Source organism: Apostichopus japonicus, chromosome 2 (genome assembly GCF_037975245.1).
Source record: "Apostichopus japonicus isolate 1M-3 chromosome 2, ASM3797524v1, whole genome shotgun sequence".
NCBI lineage: Eukaryota > Metazoa > Echinodermata > Holothuroidea > Aspidochirotida > Stichopodidae > Apostichopus > Apostichopus japonicus.
Window position 1 is genome coordinate 9,352,236 of NC_092562.1, and position 16,820 is coordinate 9,369,055.

General features: G+C 37.9%; 2 protein-coding genes across 9 annotated transcripts in view; one reads left to right on the forward strand and one right to left on the reverse strand.

The window, feature by feature from the left end:
* LOC139977130 (UDP-N-acetylglucosamine transporter-like) overlaps positions 1-13,656 on the reverse strand; it is a 27,746-nt gene extending 14,090 nt beyond the window's left edge. For 5 of the 8 annotated variants that reach the window (XM_071986266.1, XM_071986255.1, XM_071986249.1 and 2 more), the window contains exons 1-2: positions 13,423-13,656; positions 953-1,148 (exon numbers count right to left, since the gene is read on the reverse strand). In XM_071986266.1, coding sequence (XP_071842367.1) covers positions 953-1,148; positions 13,423-13,476 — 250 coding nt within the window. In that variant the 5' untranslated portion in view covers positions 13,477-13,656. Of the gene's footprint in view, positions 1-952; positions 1,149-2,103; positions 2,279-13,422 lie in introns of those variants that run through there. The other 3 variants (XM_071986299.1, XM_071986289.1, XM_071986278.1) reach the window with 3 other exon arrangements.
* Positions 2,335-15,541, forward strand: LOC139977154 (ATP synthase mitochondrial F1 complex assembly factor 1-like). Its single transcript, XM_071986311.1, has 10 exons — positions 2,335-2,527; positions 4,123-4,237; positions 4,536-4,592; positions 5,339-5,401; positions 6,770-6,820; positions 7,425-7,472; positions 8,767-8,862; positions 12,798-12,864; positions 13,672-13,712; positions 15,020-15,541. Exons 1-10 carry the CDS (start codon positions 2,340-2,342, stop codon positions 15,209-15,211), a joined length of 918 nt encoding a protein of 305 aa, XP_071842412.1. The 5' UTR covers positions 2,335-2,339; the 3' UTR covers positions 15,212-15,541.
* The last annotated feature ends 1,279 nt before the right edge of the window (positions 15,542-16,820 follow it).

Genomic DNA, 16,820 nt, shown 5'->3' on the forward strand with positions numbered 1-16,820 from the left:
ACTGGGGTATCTCAAACTGTTTTCATCGTTCTTAGAATAACTTGTAGAATTAAAGGGGAATTAAGTCATTGGCATGTTTGAAAATTTAAGTTTTCTTCGTTGTGCACTTTACAGTACAGTAACTTTCTCACATGTGTGACTGGTGCCCTCTCCTCTCTCCAGCCATCCATCCTGCAATTAGCTAACCTTAACGAACCCTTTTCAAAATGACATCAACCCCTATAAACTGCATGGCTATATGTATAAAGATACGCACTGGCCGGCAAAGAGGGAATTATTTATGCACAAAGAATCATTTTACAGAGTCATGGGCAAGGAAAGTGGTTTCAAGCAAATGGTCGGATCCAGCAATTGTGTCCAATTTATACTGAAGACGTTTAGCAATGTTTACTCTTTAGGGAAAATCTACTTGTCACAACGGAGAGAATTGAAAAACAGTATAAGTTAGAGGGCCTGATATTTCGACCCTAGCAAGATCTTCAGTACAAAAACTGAGTGGCAGGGATAGTTGTCTTCATTAAATGGCATTGCGGTAGTAATGTATATTTACAGTGTGTTGTTAATGTAGCTTTGAAACTATGAGCACTGAGTGAAGATTGGGAGTTTCAATTGGACGCCATAAACTATAGATCAATCAAAAGAAGACTACATATATTGTTAACTGCTTGAAAGTTGACCAATTTGGCATTGGTAATAAATTTGTAGTTTTCTTTTTTTAGGTAAATTGCATTGTGACAAATATGTAAAAGGGCTACTAAGAATTACTCAATGGTGAAAGGGTCATTAGCAATGCCACCAAAACATGAAAACTAAAACAGAAAAAATATATAGTTTATATTCTGTTGATGAAAAGTACTTAATGGGTTTCTGAAGAGTAATAGTAGAATGAAAACATCAATGACAAATTGATTCATTCCACAAACACATTCAAAATGGTGGACATGTTTTCTACCTTCTCCTCTAAACACCAGAATCAAGCAAGCAGTGATCTTGAGAAGTTCTGCCATGACAACAGCAGTAGCACTGATGTATTTTGGTCCCCCATCATCTACTGTCCTACTGTATCTCATTGTCAGAACCAATGATGTTGTCTGAAGGATGAGGATCCCCAAGGATACATACTTGAGGTTGAACTGTACTATCTGCATCTACACGAGAAAAAAAAATAGAAAAAATCTTAAATAATTCTTTTGGTGTTACAGTAAAAGGTCATCCAAACAAGTTACACCAATCTTTGCACTTCATGCATTACATGAAGCTGTGTGGCATGGTCCTTTGTCACGAAGAGGAAGAGTGTGTGTCTAGTTTAATTCACTCACTGAAAGATGTGATTCTTCATGAGAGCCTCTGGTCTTAAAATCTCACCACCGTGGAAGTTATATAGTGATGTTTTCCCAGCTTTTCCAATGGTAGGGACACTAGATCATGTTCTAAAGTTGCATATTTTCTGGTAGATGAAATAATCCTACAAACTTATTTTCCCAGAGGGGTATATATGATTTTCCTGGGTCAGTTGTCCCCCCACCGCCTCAAACTAATTCCATCTCTCAGGACCTCCACTTCATGTCTGCATCTGATGGACAGGAATGTGTCTTAGCATCTGACCAGTTTCTCAACTACTGAGGGAAGTGAAGGAGATGAAGACACCTCACTCATCATCACTGCAGCTATGGTGAAAAAAGTTGTTTCCAAACCTTTGAAAGAACAGAACCAAACTCCAGTTCCATATTCACAAACCAGATTCCAGAAATAGACTACCAAATCTGTAGAACACTCTTGTCAACAACACTGCAAAGCAGAAGGCTAGGTCCCTTGATTCAGGCTAATCGAACAAACAATTTCTCTGTCAAATTTTACAAAACATTCTGTGTCAGACACTGTTTAGGCCTAGTACATGTATGATGTAGATCGACTACTGTAGGCCTAGCGCAGTTCGGAGATGAGCGATTTATCTACCCGATCCGTGACGGTTAGGCCAGTGAGTTGTTACTCCTGGTTAGGCCTACCAATACCATATTTGACGTACTGTAATTTTATGTAGGCCTAGCCACTGAAACTTGTGAAAGGATTACGGTAGCCTTCCCGTAGTGCTACGAATCATACCTTGAACAAGGTGATTGATAAACTTTTTGACTAACGTTGACACGTTATTTGAGCAGAGTTGGCCCAGAAGCTTTGGGCACACCACTTCTTCGGGCAAACTCTCATGGACTGACTGGGGCCCAATTGTAACTTGACGTCGCTCGGTTGGTGATTGTTTATTTACCGTGCACCTCAGTACGTGGTACGGGTAGCACTGGTCTAAATTTCCTTCCATTACAATTGCTAAAATACGAATAATGGCAAGGTTCGCAAGTCTCACAAAAGTAGTGAAGCTGTTGAATATTTCTGGAAATCGTCAAGTGTTTGCCCTGACAAGAGGTTTATTGACAACGTCCGAATATCAAAAAGGAAAAGAAAATATGGAAGATTTACAAGAAAACCCGTTTGCCGCAAAGTATGCAGAGAAAATAAAAGAGCTTCAGAGGTGACACTTTATTTTTCTTCTATAATGAACATAGGTCTATAACATAGAGACCAGTTTTACGAAATTATCCATCTATCTAGGCCCATATCTCGTACTGTCAAATTATCCTTGTGGCTATTTCTGCGGCCGGCCAAACCAAACATTTTTCACTCTGCAGTTGGTTAGCTATTAAACTTCCGAATGTGCAAAGTTCACGGTTGATGTTATTTGGTGAAAATAAAGAACAAATGTTCATCAAAGTTCACCTGCAGGGGCAGCTAGCAGGACAAATAAGGATGTATGAACTGAATTACACCTGGCAGTGACTTATACTGGGTGGCTTGATAGTCCAGCAATTCAAGGCACTGTCCTCAATCCAGCATGAACTTTAACCGGACATATGTATGCACAGCATGTCTAATTATAGGATTGAAAGCAAAACAAAACTAGGCCTATCAACATTTGATACTTTTGTAATCCTGTCGATACAACTTGTTTAAAATAAGTTTTATGTAATGTACTGGCTTCTATATAGAGATGTACATGTACACAAGCATTTGAGTCACTGTGCAGACATGATTTATAAATGTCTGACCTGACCTGGCTTTCTACGCTTCTGGATGGGCCCCTCCAGTTTGATATCATGTTAGTGGCCACCGTAGTGAGTAAGCAATCAGTGGCACGATATGTGGCCAGTCTGCCCAACAGCCAGCCTATACCACATACAGTAGTGAAGGCTCACTACTTGATTTGTTTGCCTACCAGGCAAAATATGAAGGCACTCTAACTTATTTCTCTGGCTGCGTGGTGATTTTTTAGGGTACACTATCTTCTTTGTCTAGCTGCTGGAAGAATTAAGATGCTACATGAAGCATTACACTAGATCTTCTAGAAACCTTACAATGATAGAGTATGGTTCTTCTGAATGTTGGAGGCTTAAAGCAGAACAGGTGTTTTTTCCCTGAAAATTACTATAAATAGTAAAACCTGATTTATCTGGGTCTCTATCAGCTGGACCTTGAATTAAACCAGATCCAATGTCCAATTAATCAGAGCAATAATACCACAATTGTACCATATTGTTAGTCTTAGTATGTTTGAGCACATTATGTAAAAAACAGCAGTCAAAGTATTTGACAGGCCTTGGTACTGTTATAAAAGACATGTCAGAGTCCATTAAAGTTTCTAGTCAATTTGGTTTTACCATATATACACTTAATACTATGTAGATCTGGTAAGCTGCAAGACAACCCCTTGAGCTCCTTGGGATAACATCCAAACATTTATTTGAAAGAAAGATAAGCTTCCTTTTTTTTGATGTAAGATAAAGTGCTAACTATCTGATGAAAAAGATGTTCATTATACTAACAGTATGTCTGGATTGTTTTGTTACAAGATGAAGTGGTGGCCAATAGGGCATTGTATGGTAACTGATCAGTTTTCAATGTTCAATTGTTGTTAGGTGTTTCTTTCACAGTTGATTCATACAAACGATTGATTTGCAATTGATTTTCCAGTAAAGTTAATGCTGGCCTTAATTTTAGCATGGTAGTATGGTACTAATATGGATATTTTTTGTTTATATACCCTGTGTTCACTATCTTTAATCTTGTTAGGAGTGACCCTGAAAAATTTCAGTCAAGACTGAACGCAAGAAAAGAGAAAAAGGAAAGTCGTAAAGATGATGAGAAGCAGTCATCAGCTCAAGGCCAGACTAAAGATGGTTTATCCGTAAGTATACAGTATATAGTGATGGCTTGATTTGTCTGTACCTTTATGATGAAATAATTAGTTTAGTCTTGGTTGGATCGTTTGAAATGTGATCTCCAATATTACCTGATATATCGCCAGCAAAACACAAAGCAAAGCTGTTTCAAGCTTTTAAATCATATCAAACATTACTGGAGAACAAGGTTTTGTTTAATGTTAAGTTGTTCTTGTGTGAAGAAGTATTCTTTACTTTTATGAATCATTTATTTTGAAGACCATCTTATAAGTTCTCTCTGTAACCTTCTTTTTCTTTGCACAGCTTTCTAGTCAACCACAACCACAAACGGGCAAAAAGCTTTTACAACAGCAGAAAAAGGTAAGTTCAGGATCAGAGCTTTAGGAGTTATTATACTTGACTTTTCTTGTCTAATTTCAAGTAGTTTGTACTCAGTTTATAGCAGGTTTAACAACTATAATGTAATATATAAGCTTTGTAATTTGATTGAATGTTGTAATCGGGTTGTGATGTGAAATCTCAGAAAGCTTTGGCTTTTTTGTCAGTGATGGTGATTGCTAAATTTGCAATATTTCATCTTTGTTTTGGGATGGGGTGAGGGGGGCCTTGTTTTGAAGTCATAGTGTACCATGTTATATAGAACTGCTTCAGTTCCATATAGGGAATATGAAAGACAGATTGATGGTGTGATGAAGAGAGGGAAGGTGGGTAGGGGGGGGGGGAGGGTGAGGGGGAGGAGTGAGGAAAGGAACCAATGTAACCTCCTTTATTTAGTATTGCTATTATCAGCTACAAATGCTCCCTACACAACCCTATATTGGCCAATTTTTATGTTTTCTCCACATTTGTGCAGTACATGTAACAGTGGACAAATGTATTGACAATGTTCTGTGAACTTTTCCCTGGCAGTTTGGACAGAACTGTGTGTTTTAAAAGGTTTTATAGGGACACAATTTATTTTGATCCTTTTTATTGTTAGTTCCCTTTGATGTCTCTTTAAATATGAAATTAAGTAGCTTCTGTAGTCAGTGTTTTAACCAATAAATTTGATCCTCTTTGTATAAAATATTCATATTATAATAGTTTTCTTTTGACTCCTATTTCAGGGTTTGGATTCAATTGTGAAGCTAGATCTGATCAGAGAGCTGCCTCCTACTGAAATTGAAAGGGTTGGTAAAGTATTTGTAATAACAAAGTAACGAGACTACAGATATCAATGTTGGAGAGAATAGTTTTGTGAACCTGTTCCGCATTTCATGATATTCCCTTTGCTCTACCGTAGTGCAACATTTAGTTCTCTTTCTTTAGTTAGATCTGCAGAATAGTTTTTGTGTTGTCTAGTGAAAGGGCCATCCAACAAATGATATGTAGATTATTTTGAATTTAAATATAAAGTTGCATTATCAACTATGCCCACCTGACTTCTTCTGTGCCTACCTGACTTATCTAATGGGCAAGTACCTAAGGGGTGTAAGGTCAAATGATCCTTACTGCCAAGGAACCTTCGTGAACACTTCCCAGCAAGATATACAAACTTCTTTTTTTCAGATTGTGGCTGCTAAAATTAATAAGGGCCTGGGCCAAGCATTTGGTGCCTTTGGGCCCCAGAGGTGTCAATCCAGTGCTGTTTAGTATTATTATATATCTTAATATAGATTCTATTTTAGCAGAAGGTGCCCTGCTTGTTGTTAGTACCATTGTTATCCATAAAAAGACTAGAGTGTTAAGTGTTTTGTTACTTTGTGGCTTTAGTGTTTTAGCTGATGTTTAACCTCAAGAAACTACAAGTCTTGAGTAGTAGACAATCCAAAGCCTTACTAAATATATATTAAAACTTGTGGCAAGATTTCTTACAGTCAATGCATGATTACGCTAATCCAGAAACTCAATGCATTAAATATTGTTGCACACTGTATCAAAATGACACACAGAGTTGACAAATTGTTACACAGATGAGAATATGCATAGCGTTTTTTTATACCCAGACACTTTAACATTAGTTTACCTATCTTGTGACATACAGAACAATCACCAATCCTAACCGGCTGTGATGCAGACTTTGAGCATTTAGTTTATACCCTGTAGTAGTGACCAACTGATTTCGAAACTCTGTGAGAACTCTTTGGGGAAGTTTGGTTCGCTACTAATGTTGGTACCTGACAATGTTACAATCCTGCCGTATGTTGTGTTAATTAAACTGAAATCCTGATACATTTAATTATGATTTCTATTCTGTATAACTGTTCGCACTTCCACCTATGGGGAACGTTGCTTTGCTAGATCAGCTCCACAGTTCTGGAACAGTCTCCCCTTACATCTGAAAACAATCCAGCATGTGTCAACTTTCCAGAAAGAACTCAAGATGTTCTTATTCATGAATGCGTATCCATTTGTTTTATAACTGTTGTGTCCAGTTTGGGTACTTTGCTCCTGCAGCGCTTCTGAGCAGTTTTATTTAACTGGATAATAGCGCTTTAAAAATTCTTATATTATTATTATTAGAAGACCATGAGGTGTTTATTGTTTTTTTTCTGCAGATATGGAGGGAGTACCACAAAGATAAGGACAGGATTTGTGCTGTCATACCTGTGAGTGTAATCCTACCCTGTAATAGCAACATTGTGATGTAAACTTACAGCCTGTGAATACTAGGAATCTAGCCAGGGGTAGTGTGGGAGAAATACCATGGATGTGCACAAATTAAATGCCTCATGTAGACTACCCCCCTGTCACTCCATAAAATGAGTGGACAGTAGATAGTTTGAAAGATAAAGATGTTCTTAAGCCCATAAAATACTACTCAGAAACCTAGTCTTCCTGGTGTTGCACTGTTCTAGTTAATGGTTGCAGCCTCATGTTGTAGCCATAGATTGTAAACTCATGTTGTAGCCATTGGGCATAGCCTTACATTGTAGCCATTGGTTGTAGCCATTGGTTATAACCTTATATCAATTTATAGCAAACTTGATGGACTAAAACCAAGTTGAGTTACAGGTGGTAAAATTATGGCCAGCTTCTCCCAACAGAAGTAACTCATGATTGATACTGTACCTCTTTCACCTAACATCCCACCCCTTTCTAACCCTTTTCCTACCCCTTCCTACCTCCACCTGTTCTTACCCCAACCATACACTTCCAGCCTTTTTCAATTCAGTTTTGAAGTTCATTTCTTTCCATTTCAATTATTTACAGAGTCCAATGTACAAGAAGATTTGTAAGACTTCGGACAAGTTTCCAATGGTAATTATACCAATCACCTTTTTGATACATATAACTTACTAATAAAACAATTGTAAGGAGACCATGTTTATTGCTAAGTGTATAATAAAAGTGTCATCCAAATTAGATGACCAAGGAATGAAATGTAATTTAAGCAGTTTGCATATATAAAGTTCATCAGTATTGACCTTAAAAACCTTGTCCAGGATGGATCAAGAGAACTTCTGTTTAAATTTGCACTGCCCTGAAAATAATTGGTGGTTTCTCTCTCCAAAATCAATGAAATCAATTGCTTAGGTATTATATCATATAATCCTCTCCCATTTCATTGCCAGTGTGTTGTAAATAAGTCACCTTTAGAATTTGCTTCAGCAATGTTGACATTAGTGTGGGATCTGTTCATTCAACAGCTGTCTGTGTGATTTTACAGACTGCAGAACTAATAAAGGGGGAGTCATATCACAGTAGAAAACATGTGTACTTATGAAGGTGTTACAAATAGTAATTGACAATTCATTAATCAGGAGTGAAGCAACCCCCCCCACCCCTCGCACTCCCTCCCACCCCTGCCTTCTACTCTATTAGTATACCACTGTATACTATAGTTCTTCCCCAATGGAAAGACCCTTCCTCCCACTTTTGCAAAGCAAAACACTTCCCCTATTCCTCTCCATTGCCTGTAGTTCCCCATCACCAGTTCCTAAGAGAAGAACCGATTAGAATGGTCAAAACCGGGGTGTCACATGATCAATCTTTCCTTACTTGATTTCCTGATTTTCACTCATAAGCACTCCCAGGGGAGGGGGGGGGGTGTTATCATAGCAATTTTCTTACAGTGTGTCATACTACATGTACATCTTCAGTAAACTCACACCTGTCCATGGACTTTTGTTTATACATGAATCACTCATGTCTTTAGAACTAGGGTACTCTGCTTGAGTGACTCATCTGCAGTCAATGTATCTGCTTGAGTGAACAAGGTTCTTCTAAATGTCACTAATGGGGATGTAAACCAAATATCCTTATACAAGATTTATATGTTGCATAATTCAATACCTTTTACAATATGTTTCTATTATCATTTTTTTTTCATTATTATTTTTTTATTGACTAATTTTAGTTGATCTATCTTTTGGATCTTCTTTAAATATGCTTCAAAGGGCAAAAGAGAGTATTAGAATCAGTCTGCCTCTACAGAAGATCTTGTTAGAATTATCAGGCTCATTATATATTTTACATTTACATAATGTAGTATTTTAACATCTTTCACATTTACTGTTTTACATTGATCTCTTTCGTTGTCTTGCGTTAACAGTTTCTATATGCCCTACCAAAGAAAGCCGGCTATGAATTCTTTCTGGGACAGTTTGAAGGGGATTGCTGCTTTTTTACCTCATTGGTTAATTTCCAGGTAAGATGGCAGCTTCTCCTGATGTTCAGGTTGTCGGGCAAAATAAAAGATAAACTGAAGTGTGGTATTACAATGATCAAATAGATAGGCTGGTTGTACAGTTTACTATAATGTAGTAATACAATGATGAAATAAATAGGCAGGTTGTACAGTTTTACTATAGTGTAGTAATACAATGATCAAATAGATAGGCTGGCTGTACAGTTTACTATAGTGTAGTAATACAATGATCAAATAGATAGGCTGGCTGTACAGTTTTACTATAGTGTAGTAATACAATGATGAAATAGATAGGCTGGCTGTAATGTTTTACTATAGTGTAGTAATACAATGATCAAATAGATAGGCTGGCTGTACAGTTTACTATAGTGTAGTAATACAATAATCAAATAGATAGGCTGGCTGTACAGTTTACTATAGTGTAGTAATACAATGATCAAATAGATAGGCTGGCTGTACAGTTTTACTATAGTGTAGTAATATGATGATCAAATAGATAGGCTGGCTGTAATGTGTTAGTGTTCAAATTTACAATGATATATTAGTGTAGCAGAAACATTGGCAGACCAGCTGTGTAATCCTCAATCGAGATGCAATGATCACAAGCAAGCTGTCTCCAAATTGATGATCTTCGTTGGATGCAGTGGCCACATGTATGAAGAATTGATAAAAAAAGGTTAATTCGATGGGCAGCCCAAAGCTAGGTCAGGCTGAAGGTACAGGATGCAACAAACAATCCTTGGATGAGTGTATTCCACCCCTCCCCACGCCCTTCTTTTCTTTCCATCTCTACCCTGTTGATCGGGAGTGAGGGTGGGTGGGAGTGGGTGGAAAGGCAGGGGGTGTGGGGCTGATGTTGGCATTAACAGAGAGACCTGCAATAGTTTTGCAACAACTGAAATTTATATTTTGGGCCTTGTAACACCATTTCCCACCATTGAAAATATGTTTCCATAGCATTTGTTCTGTAGTATAGTATACCTCAGAAGTTCAACTTAATGTTCAGTTCAAATGGAGTTTAAATGATAAACTTTTCCCAGTCTTTTTGTTCGGTTTTGCGTCTTTGTGGAAATCAAAAGTGAGACATACCCTAGCTGAAAAAGGGTTGTATTTTTCCATTCTGATCATTCTAATAGTTTTGGTATTTTGTGACCTTGTACCTTCCCAGGAGACCAACGCAGTGGCGTAGGAAGGTACTTTTGAGTGGGGGGGGGGGGGTCTGAAGACTGATGGCCAGCCTGGGGAGGGGTCTAAGGGGAGGGGGTGTCCCCCTCCCTTTTGGAATTTTTTGCATTTCCAGGTGGCCTCAGATGCAATTTGGTGCAATATAGCACACTTCAACACCCACTCCATTTTGTTAACTTAATTTTGTATTTTCACCTGGCCTTGGATGCAATTTGGTGCTCCAAATGAGATTTTTTTCTCATTTGGAAATGAAAAAGGGGTTTTCTGACTTGCGGAGCGGGGGGGGGGGGCGGAATGGTACTTCCGCCCCTCCACATTTTTCACTGGGGGAGCTGGCACCCCCCCAGCCCCCCCGGTTCCTACGCCCTTGGACCAACGATGAATGTTACACTTCCAGTATATTCTCTAGCGCTTGACCTCTTTTCTCTTGTCCCCATTTCCCCCTACCCCAACCAATACTCCTCCATAAATGTTTTAATTTCCAAATGGTAACTTACCCTAGAGGCCCAATCTGCTTTTCTTTTTGAGTGATCCATTTAATGTTATATCATTCTTAAGCATTTCTATGATTCAGTTCATTTAAAAATATCTACTGCTCTGTATAATTTCTCTCTTTGTTTTATCTTCATGAATGTGTCCAATTTCTTATATCCTAGTTCTTTTTATATATATATCCTATTCACTGTAACCCATGAACACCTTTCCAAATTTCCTAAAGGTCTAGTCATATATGCCATGATCCAATCATATCAATGCCTAGGTAAACTAGATAGCATTGTAGAGACTGTCACTTTAAAGTACCGTCCATTTGCACACATATCGTTGCCTAGGTAAACTAGATAGCATTGTAGAGACTGTCACTTTAATGTACCATCCATTTGCACACATATTGATGCCTACATAGCATTGTAGAGACTGTCACTTTAATGTACCATCCATCTGCACACATATTGATGCCTACATAGCATTGAAGAGACTGTCACTTTAATGTACCGTTCATCTGCACACATATCGATGCCTAGGTAAACTAGATAGCATTGAAGAGACTGTCACTTTAATGTATAGTCCATCTGCACACATATCGATGCCTAGGTAAACTAGATAGCATTGAAGAGACTGTCTCTTTAATGTACCGTCCATCTGCACACATATCGACAGCTAGGTAAACTAGATAGCATTGTAGAGACTCTCACGTTACAGTACCATCCACCTATTATGACTATACAAATAACCATTAGGTTGACTGATGGCTCGAATGTCACATGAATGGTTCACTTAGTCAAGAAGCAAATATTTGTTAGTTAACTTACATAACCTTAGCACATTTTCTACTAGAATGACACACTTTACTCTCAAGTATTTAACATTTTTGCCGTTTGTTACATGGATGCTATGGAGTATTTCTTCTCATTTGCAATTGTGTTTATTAAGGCTTTGATACCTATGGATGCTATGAAGTATTTCTTCTCACTTGCAATGGTGCTATTAAGGCTTTGTTACATATGGATGGCTTAGACTGAAAACAACAACTGTCAGCCACAGAATGATATATTTAAAGTAGACAAGACCTACTTAATCCTTTTTAATAATAAAGTATACTGTGCCTTAAGCTATGCACAAGGGTGGCAGAGGCACAGGGCCACATCCCCATACAAAGGTGACAGGGGCACAGGGCCACATCCCCATACAAAGGTGGCAGGGGCACAGGGCCACATCCCCATACAAAGGTGACAGGGGCACAGGGCCACATCCCCATACAAAGGTGGCAGGGGCACAGGGCCGAAAAAGGGAACTCGACCTGAAGGAAGAATTTTTCCTTGTGCTGCTTAAGCTAAGACTAGCCCTTACCATGGCATTAGAAGGGTCCATTTTGGTAATAATAAGTATGATGTTCACAAGAAGAATGTCATTGAAAAGTGCCCTGTTGTTGAAAATTAAAATAGAAATATAATTAAAAATGGAATTTGGTTGAAAAGTCCCATTGTTGAAAATTAAAAAGCAAATGTAATTTGAAAAGTTCCTTTTTGTATAAAAAAAATAGTTGCGATTGAAAAGTGCCCTGATGTTGATTACGAAACCACAGCTTTGTTAAGAAACATTAAAATAATGGACTTTGCCATATGGAATGAAAAAGATAGTCTACTTTTTCAGCAAGTTTTAGGTAACTGTGGTTTCTTTCATCAATTCAGAGTTACATGTCCCACTGCCCCTAAAAATTTGTGCCCCCGGATTGAACCTCTTTTGGCTGCCCCTGGCTAAGTGTCAATATTTTTCTTCAGCAAAATTTCTAATATGACCCCAAAGGCAACACACTTACAGTATCTTTCCATTGCATTTAACTATATGCACGGAAGAATTTTTTTTTAAATTTACACACTGGACCATTTGTCGCCAATGTAAATAGTGAACGCAAACAGTAAATATGTCTGAATGTCTCTTGAAAGTGAGATTGATCTTAACCAGTTGTAAAAAGTCACATTTATGGATGAAGTTTGGTTCCTGTCATACAATATGGGCTCATTAGGCTGTATTAACAAACAGTGGATGTTGATGGAATTCAATAGCACTGTGTATGAAATACGCTACAATGTGCAAAGTGTGTATCATCTAGGTAGGTGTCGTGGTGATATTGAAATTAATATAAATTGATATCTTGCCATAGTAACTGAATTTTCATTCTGTTTATTTCCTAGCTTTATTTTTTAACTTCCATATTTCGCTGTTTTTCCTTCCTCTCTCTCTGTTAACAGGCATACCAAGAAAATGCCCCAATATTTTTGACGTTAACTCACTTTTCGGATTTAGCGGAGGGAAAAGGTAATTCTTTTAAAACGTCTAAAATACCAGTTGTAGATTATAACAACATTCAGGGGTGCTGTTAAACAGTGAAATTTGGTAATCAATTCATGAATTCTGATTTAGACAAGGTTGTAATACTCCTTTGGTATTAGTACTAGGTATTTTCATTCTTCCACCCTAGCAACCAGATATTTCATCTTTGACAGTGGTAATTCACCATGAAAGATTGCTTAGCCCAAAGGTCACAGTTCCTTCTATGAAATATTTCATGTACACAAGATCTGTTATTACTGGTCAAGACCTTCCTCCCCTCTTCTGACTACCTGCACTTCCCCGGAACTTATCCCTTCACCTTACCTCCTCCCTCACCCTCAGTTCCCCTTCACATCCCCTTATTCCCCCATCCAATCCAGTTTCTACAGTATGACAGTTTAGTTTTGTCTTTTGTCAAAATGTAGTTTTCTCCCTAAAAGATGACATCATACCTACAAATCAAATCCTCAGCAGACACCCCCTACCCTTTTTTACCCCCCCCCCCACGAAAAAATGTTACAAAGTTAATAACCAGCAACTCACCTTTGAAAGTAGGAAACCCCTCTCAGCTTGGTGTGTAGGCGGAGCTTTGTCCATTTAGCCCAGTGATGATTACCCTCAGTTTTATGGTATGCAATTATATATGCTCAGTGATAGAAAGATTACTGTTGCAGTCAGCACTTATTAATCTATTCATTGAATTTCCTCAGACAATTTGCTATTGAAAGAAAATACTGTTGCTGATAATTGTTCAAGGCTTGCTTCATATTTTTTCTCCCTCTCACCTTTTAGGAATTGTCCTGCTCACAGGGGAACTAAACACAGATTTTTTGGTAAGATATATATTTTCGTTCAAACTGCCTCTCCTGCTGGCGACAGTGTAAATTACATTAGAGCGGAGAATTGTAAATAAGGATATTTACAGAGAGCACTAAAACTGACATCAGTTTGAAATATCAACAACCAAGGAGGTCACAGATGTTGAATTATCTATAACTTTTTATTAAATTTCACCACATGGAATTATATTGATCTTTTTTGAACATTTCAGGGATATCCACAGGTTTGTCATTGTTTTTATTTAGAAGGTAGCAATATATCTGAACATAGTAGAATGGTAGAGCGGACACAGTGTGTGTGGGAGAGAGAGAGAGGTCACAATTGGTGGCAATGAGGACACTTGGTGGAAGGGGTCAATTTTGGTGGAAGAAAGGACACTACTGTTGGTGGGACAGGACACTGTTAGTTGTAGGAGAGCACTGTTGGTGGGGAAATGAAATGGCACAGGTGTTTTTTGGAAGGACGCTGTTGGTGGGAGATGGGACACTGTTGATCTGAGTAAGGACAATGTTGTGATTGAGGATATTGTTGATGGGGATGTGCTGAAGTTGCAGACACTTGGTTGGGAGATCATTTTCGGTGGGATAGGACATTATTGTCTGTGGAACTAAACTGTTAGTGGTTGGAGAGCAGTTGTTGGATGTGAGGACACTGTTGGTGGGAGATGGGACACTGTTGGTGGGAGTAAAGACAATGTTTTGATTGAGGATACTGTTGATGGGTATGTGCTGAAGTTGCAGACACTTGGTAGAGAGATCATTTTTCGGTGGGATAGGACATTATTGTTAGTTGACCTACACTGTGTTAGTGGTTGGAGAGCAGTTGTTGGAGGTGAGGACACTGTTGGTGGGAGATGGGACGATGTTGGAGAGTTTGAGGACACTATTGGTGGAAAAGGTCACTTGTGGTGGGAGAACACTGTTGTAGGGGTTCTGTAGCTGGGGAGATGGGTCACTGATGGCCATGGAAATCCTTTTAAGCTACCATTTGAAATTTAGCACACACATACTATCTATTAGAAACTTCCTAAGATATGTACAAATGGTAAATCTTGACTCTCCCCTGCCAATCCATATGTAACCAATTGACTCTACATATTAAACAATGTTCTGGTTTGTTGAAACTAAAGTACTTGTTCCCTGCTTTGTTAAAGTTTATTGCCTCTATTAATTCGATTTTCTCGATAGTGGGGAATTGTCATCATTCTATTGCTTCTCGTACAGTTTTTGTGTAGCGAGTAATATCACCGGGATGAGTTGGCCACTCCCTACAAAGCATATTTTACTTTTTCTCTTGACAGACGGTGCAAGAAGCCCAGTTATTGGCCAATCAGGTACAGCTATACTATACTTCAGAGGACAGTGAAAGGAAACAGTTACTGGAGACATTCAACACAAAACCTGCAGAATTTAAACACATGGACATAATCAGGTTATTGCAATCAACCAAATTAGAAGTTAGTGGAACAGATGAGGGCACACCAATAGAATGAAAGTATTTTGTGTACATCTATACACTTTGGGACATATGTACCCTCAGGGGGACATCTGTATTTTGGTACATCTGTACCCTCTGGGGGACATCTGTATTCCCAATGGAAGTAGAATGCTGATCTCGTTGGAAACCAACTTTGCTATTGAGACAGCCTTACAAGAAAGTTTTTGGAGGAACACCAACAAGTTTTCTTTTTAAGGTCATCCCTGTATCAATATAAACTTGTCTCATAATGTGGGATATGAGAATTGGCAAATTTCACCGACCACTGGAAATAATTGTCAGATGATTTGAAAGAGAAGAAAGGCAATAAAACTGTTTAACTTGATGTGAAACCTGTGTATTTGATTTTTTTTGTCTGTTGTCATTTGATATTTCTTTTGGTAAAGGTGAAAACAGAAACGAGAAACTACAAATCAGTATATAAATGTCTGAAAGAAGCGAGGTGGAATAACATAAGGTGACTCTCACTGCGGTCATAAAACTTGTGAAGAAATAATGTCTAACAACTTAGCACCAGAATTTTATTCGGATTGTAACATTTAAATATGGAATGCAGTTCAAAATTGTAAAGTTCAGCTAAGATATTGATGTAAATCCAATCATGTTCTACCAAAAATGGTACTTAAAGAACTTTGTGATCTATACCATACAGTTTCATGTCTCTTGTAAAAATAAAAAAATTCTTCTAATACATTGGAAATATTATAAATATAATAAAATAGTTGGTAGTTCTAGGGATGATGATCATTATCAACAGCAGTAAAATAAAGACATCCAGTCATAGTTCAAGTTCAACATTAACACCAGCAACTTGCCATGGAAACTTTAAGAGGCTGTTAATGGTCACTCATTTTCAAAGTATTTTTTTTGTAAGGACAGAGATCCAGGAAATTTCCAAAAGATTTTTACCAAGCTAAAAACAGATTCCTGATACTCTCTACTATTCAGCATTTAGTCAAGCATCATGCTGAGTTATACCATTTTAATTATACTCTGTTATTTTATTGTTTTCTCCTGAAAAAGGTATTCAAATGAATGAAGCAAAATGTGCAGGAGGCACATGATTCAGGGACTAGAATCACTCAAAAACAGATGGTTGACAGTTTTCCCAAGAGAATAGACAAAAGAGAGATATTTTGTGGGTCATCTAGCATGGCTTAAAGGGAGTGAAGACGCACAAAGAAACGTCTCATGCCAGTAATCTGACCTAGTTTTGAATGAGGCATAACAGAAGTGTTAGACACCATTATACAACACCTAATTATATTCCGGCCATTTGATTGGTCAATTGCTCGTCAATTGCATGCAAAATCCGCTCTATTGCACTCAATGAAATAGAACCATGTGTTATACTTTTTTGATAGCACTTTTTTCAATGGTAAGAGAGCAGAGAAACCTGTCTGTTCAAAACAATCTGTTGCATGAGTGCATTTTACATCCAATTATATCCAAATTTGAAGGTGTTGTATAAAACAAATAATGAATGGTTTCCATTCGTGCAATAGCTGCGCCTCGTTGAATGGAACAAATTACATCTTTCAACTCATGAAATATTTGCACTACTGCACTCATAACCATTTATTATTTGTATACTATCGATCCCA

Bases quoted from the DNA above. Each gene is read 5' to 3' on its own strand.
- LOC139977154 (XM_071986311.1), top strand. From the start codon at position 2,340: ATGGCAAGGTTCGCAAGTCTCACAAAAGTAGTGAAGCTGTTGAATATT. The intron at 8,863-12,797 runs GTAAGATGGCAG...CTCTGTTAACAG, and splicing joins CCTCATTGGTTAATTTCCAG to GCATACCAAGAAAATGCCCC. The intron at 13,713-15,019 runs GTAAGATATATA...TTCTCTTGACAG, and splicing joins AACTAAACACAGATTTTTTG to ACGGTGCAAGAAGCCCAGTT.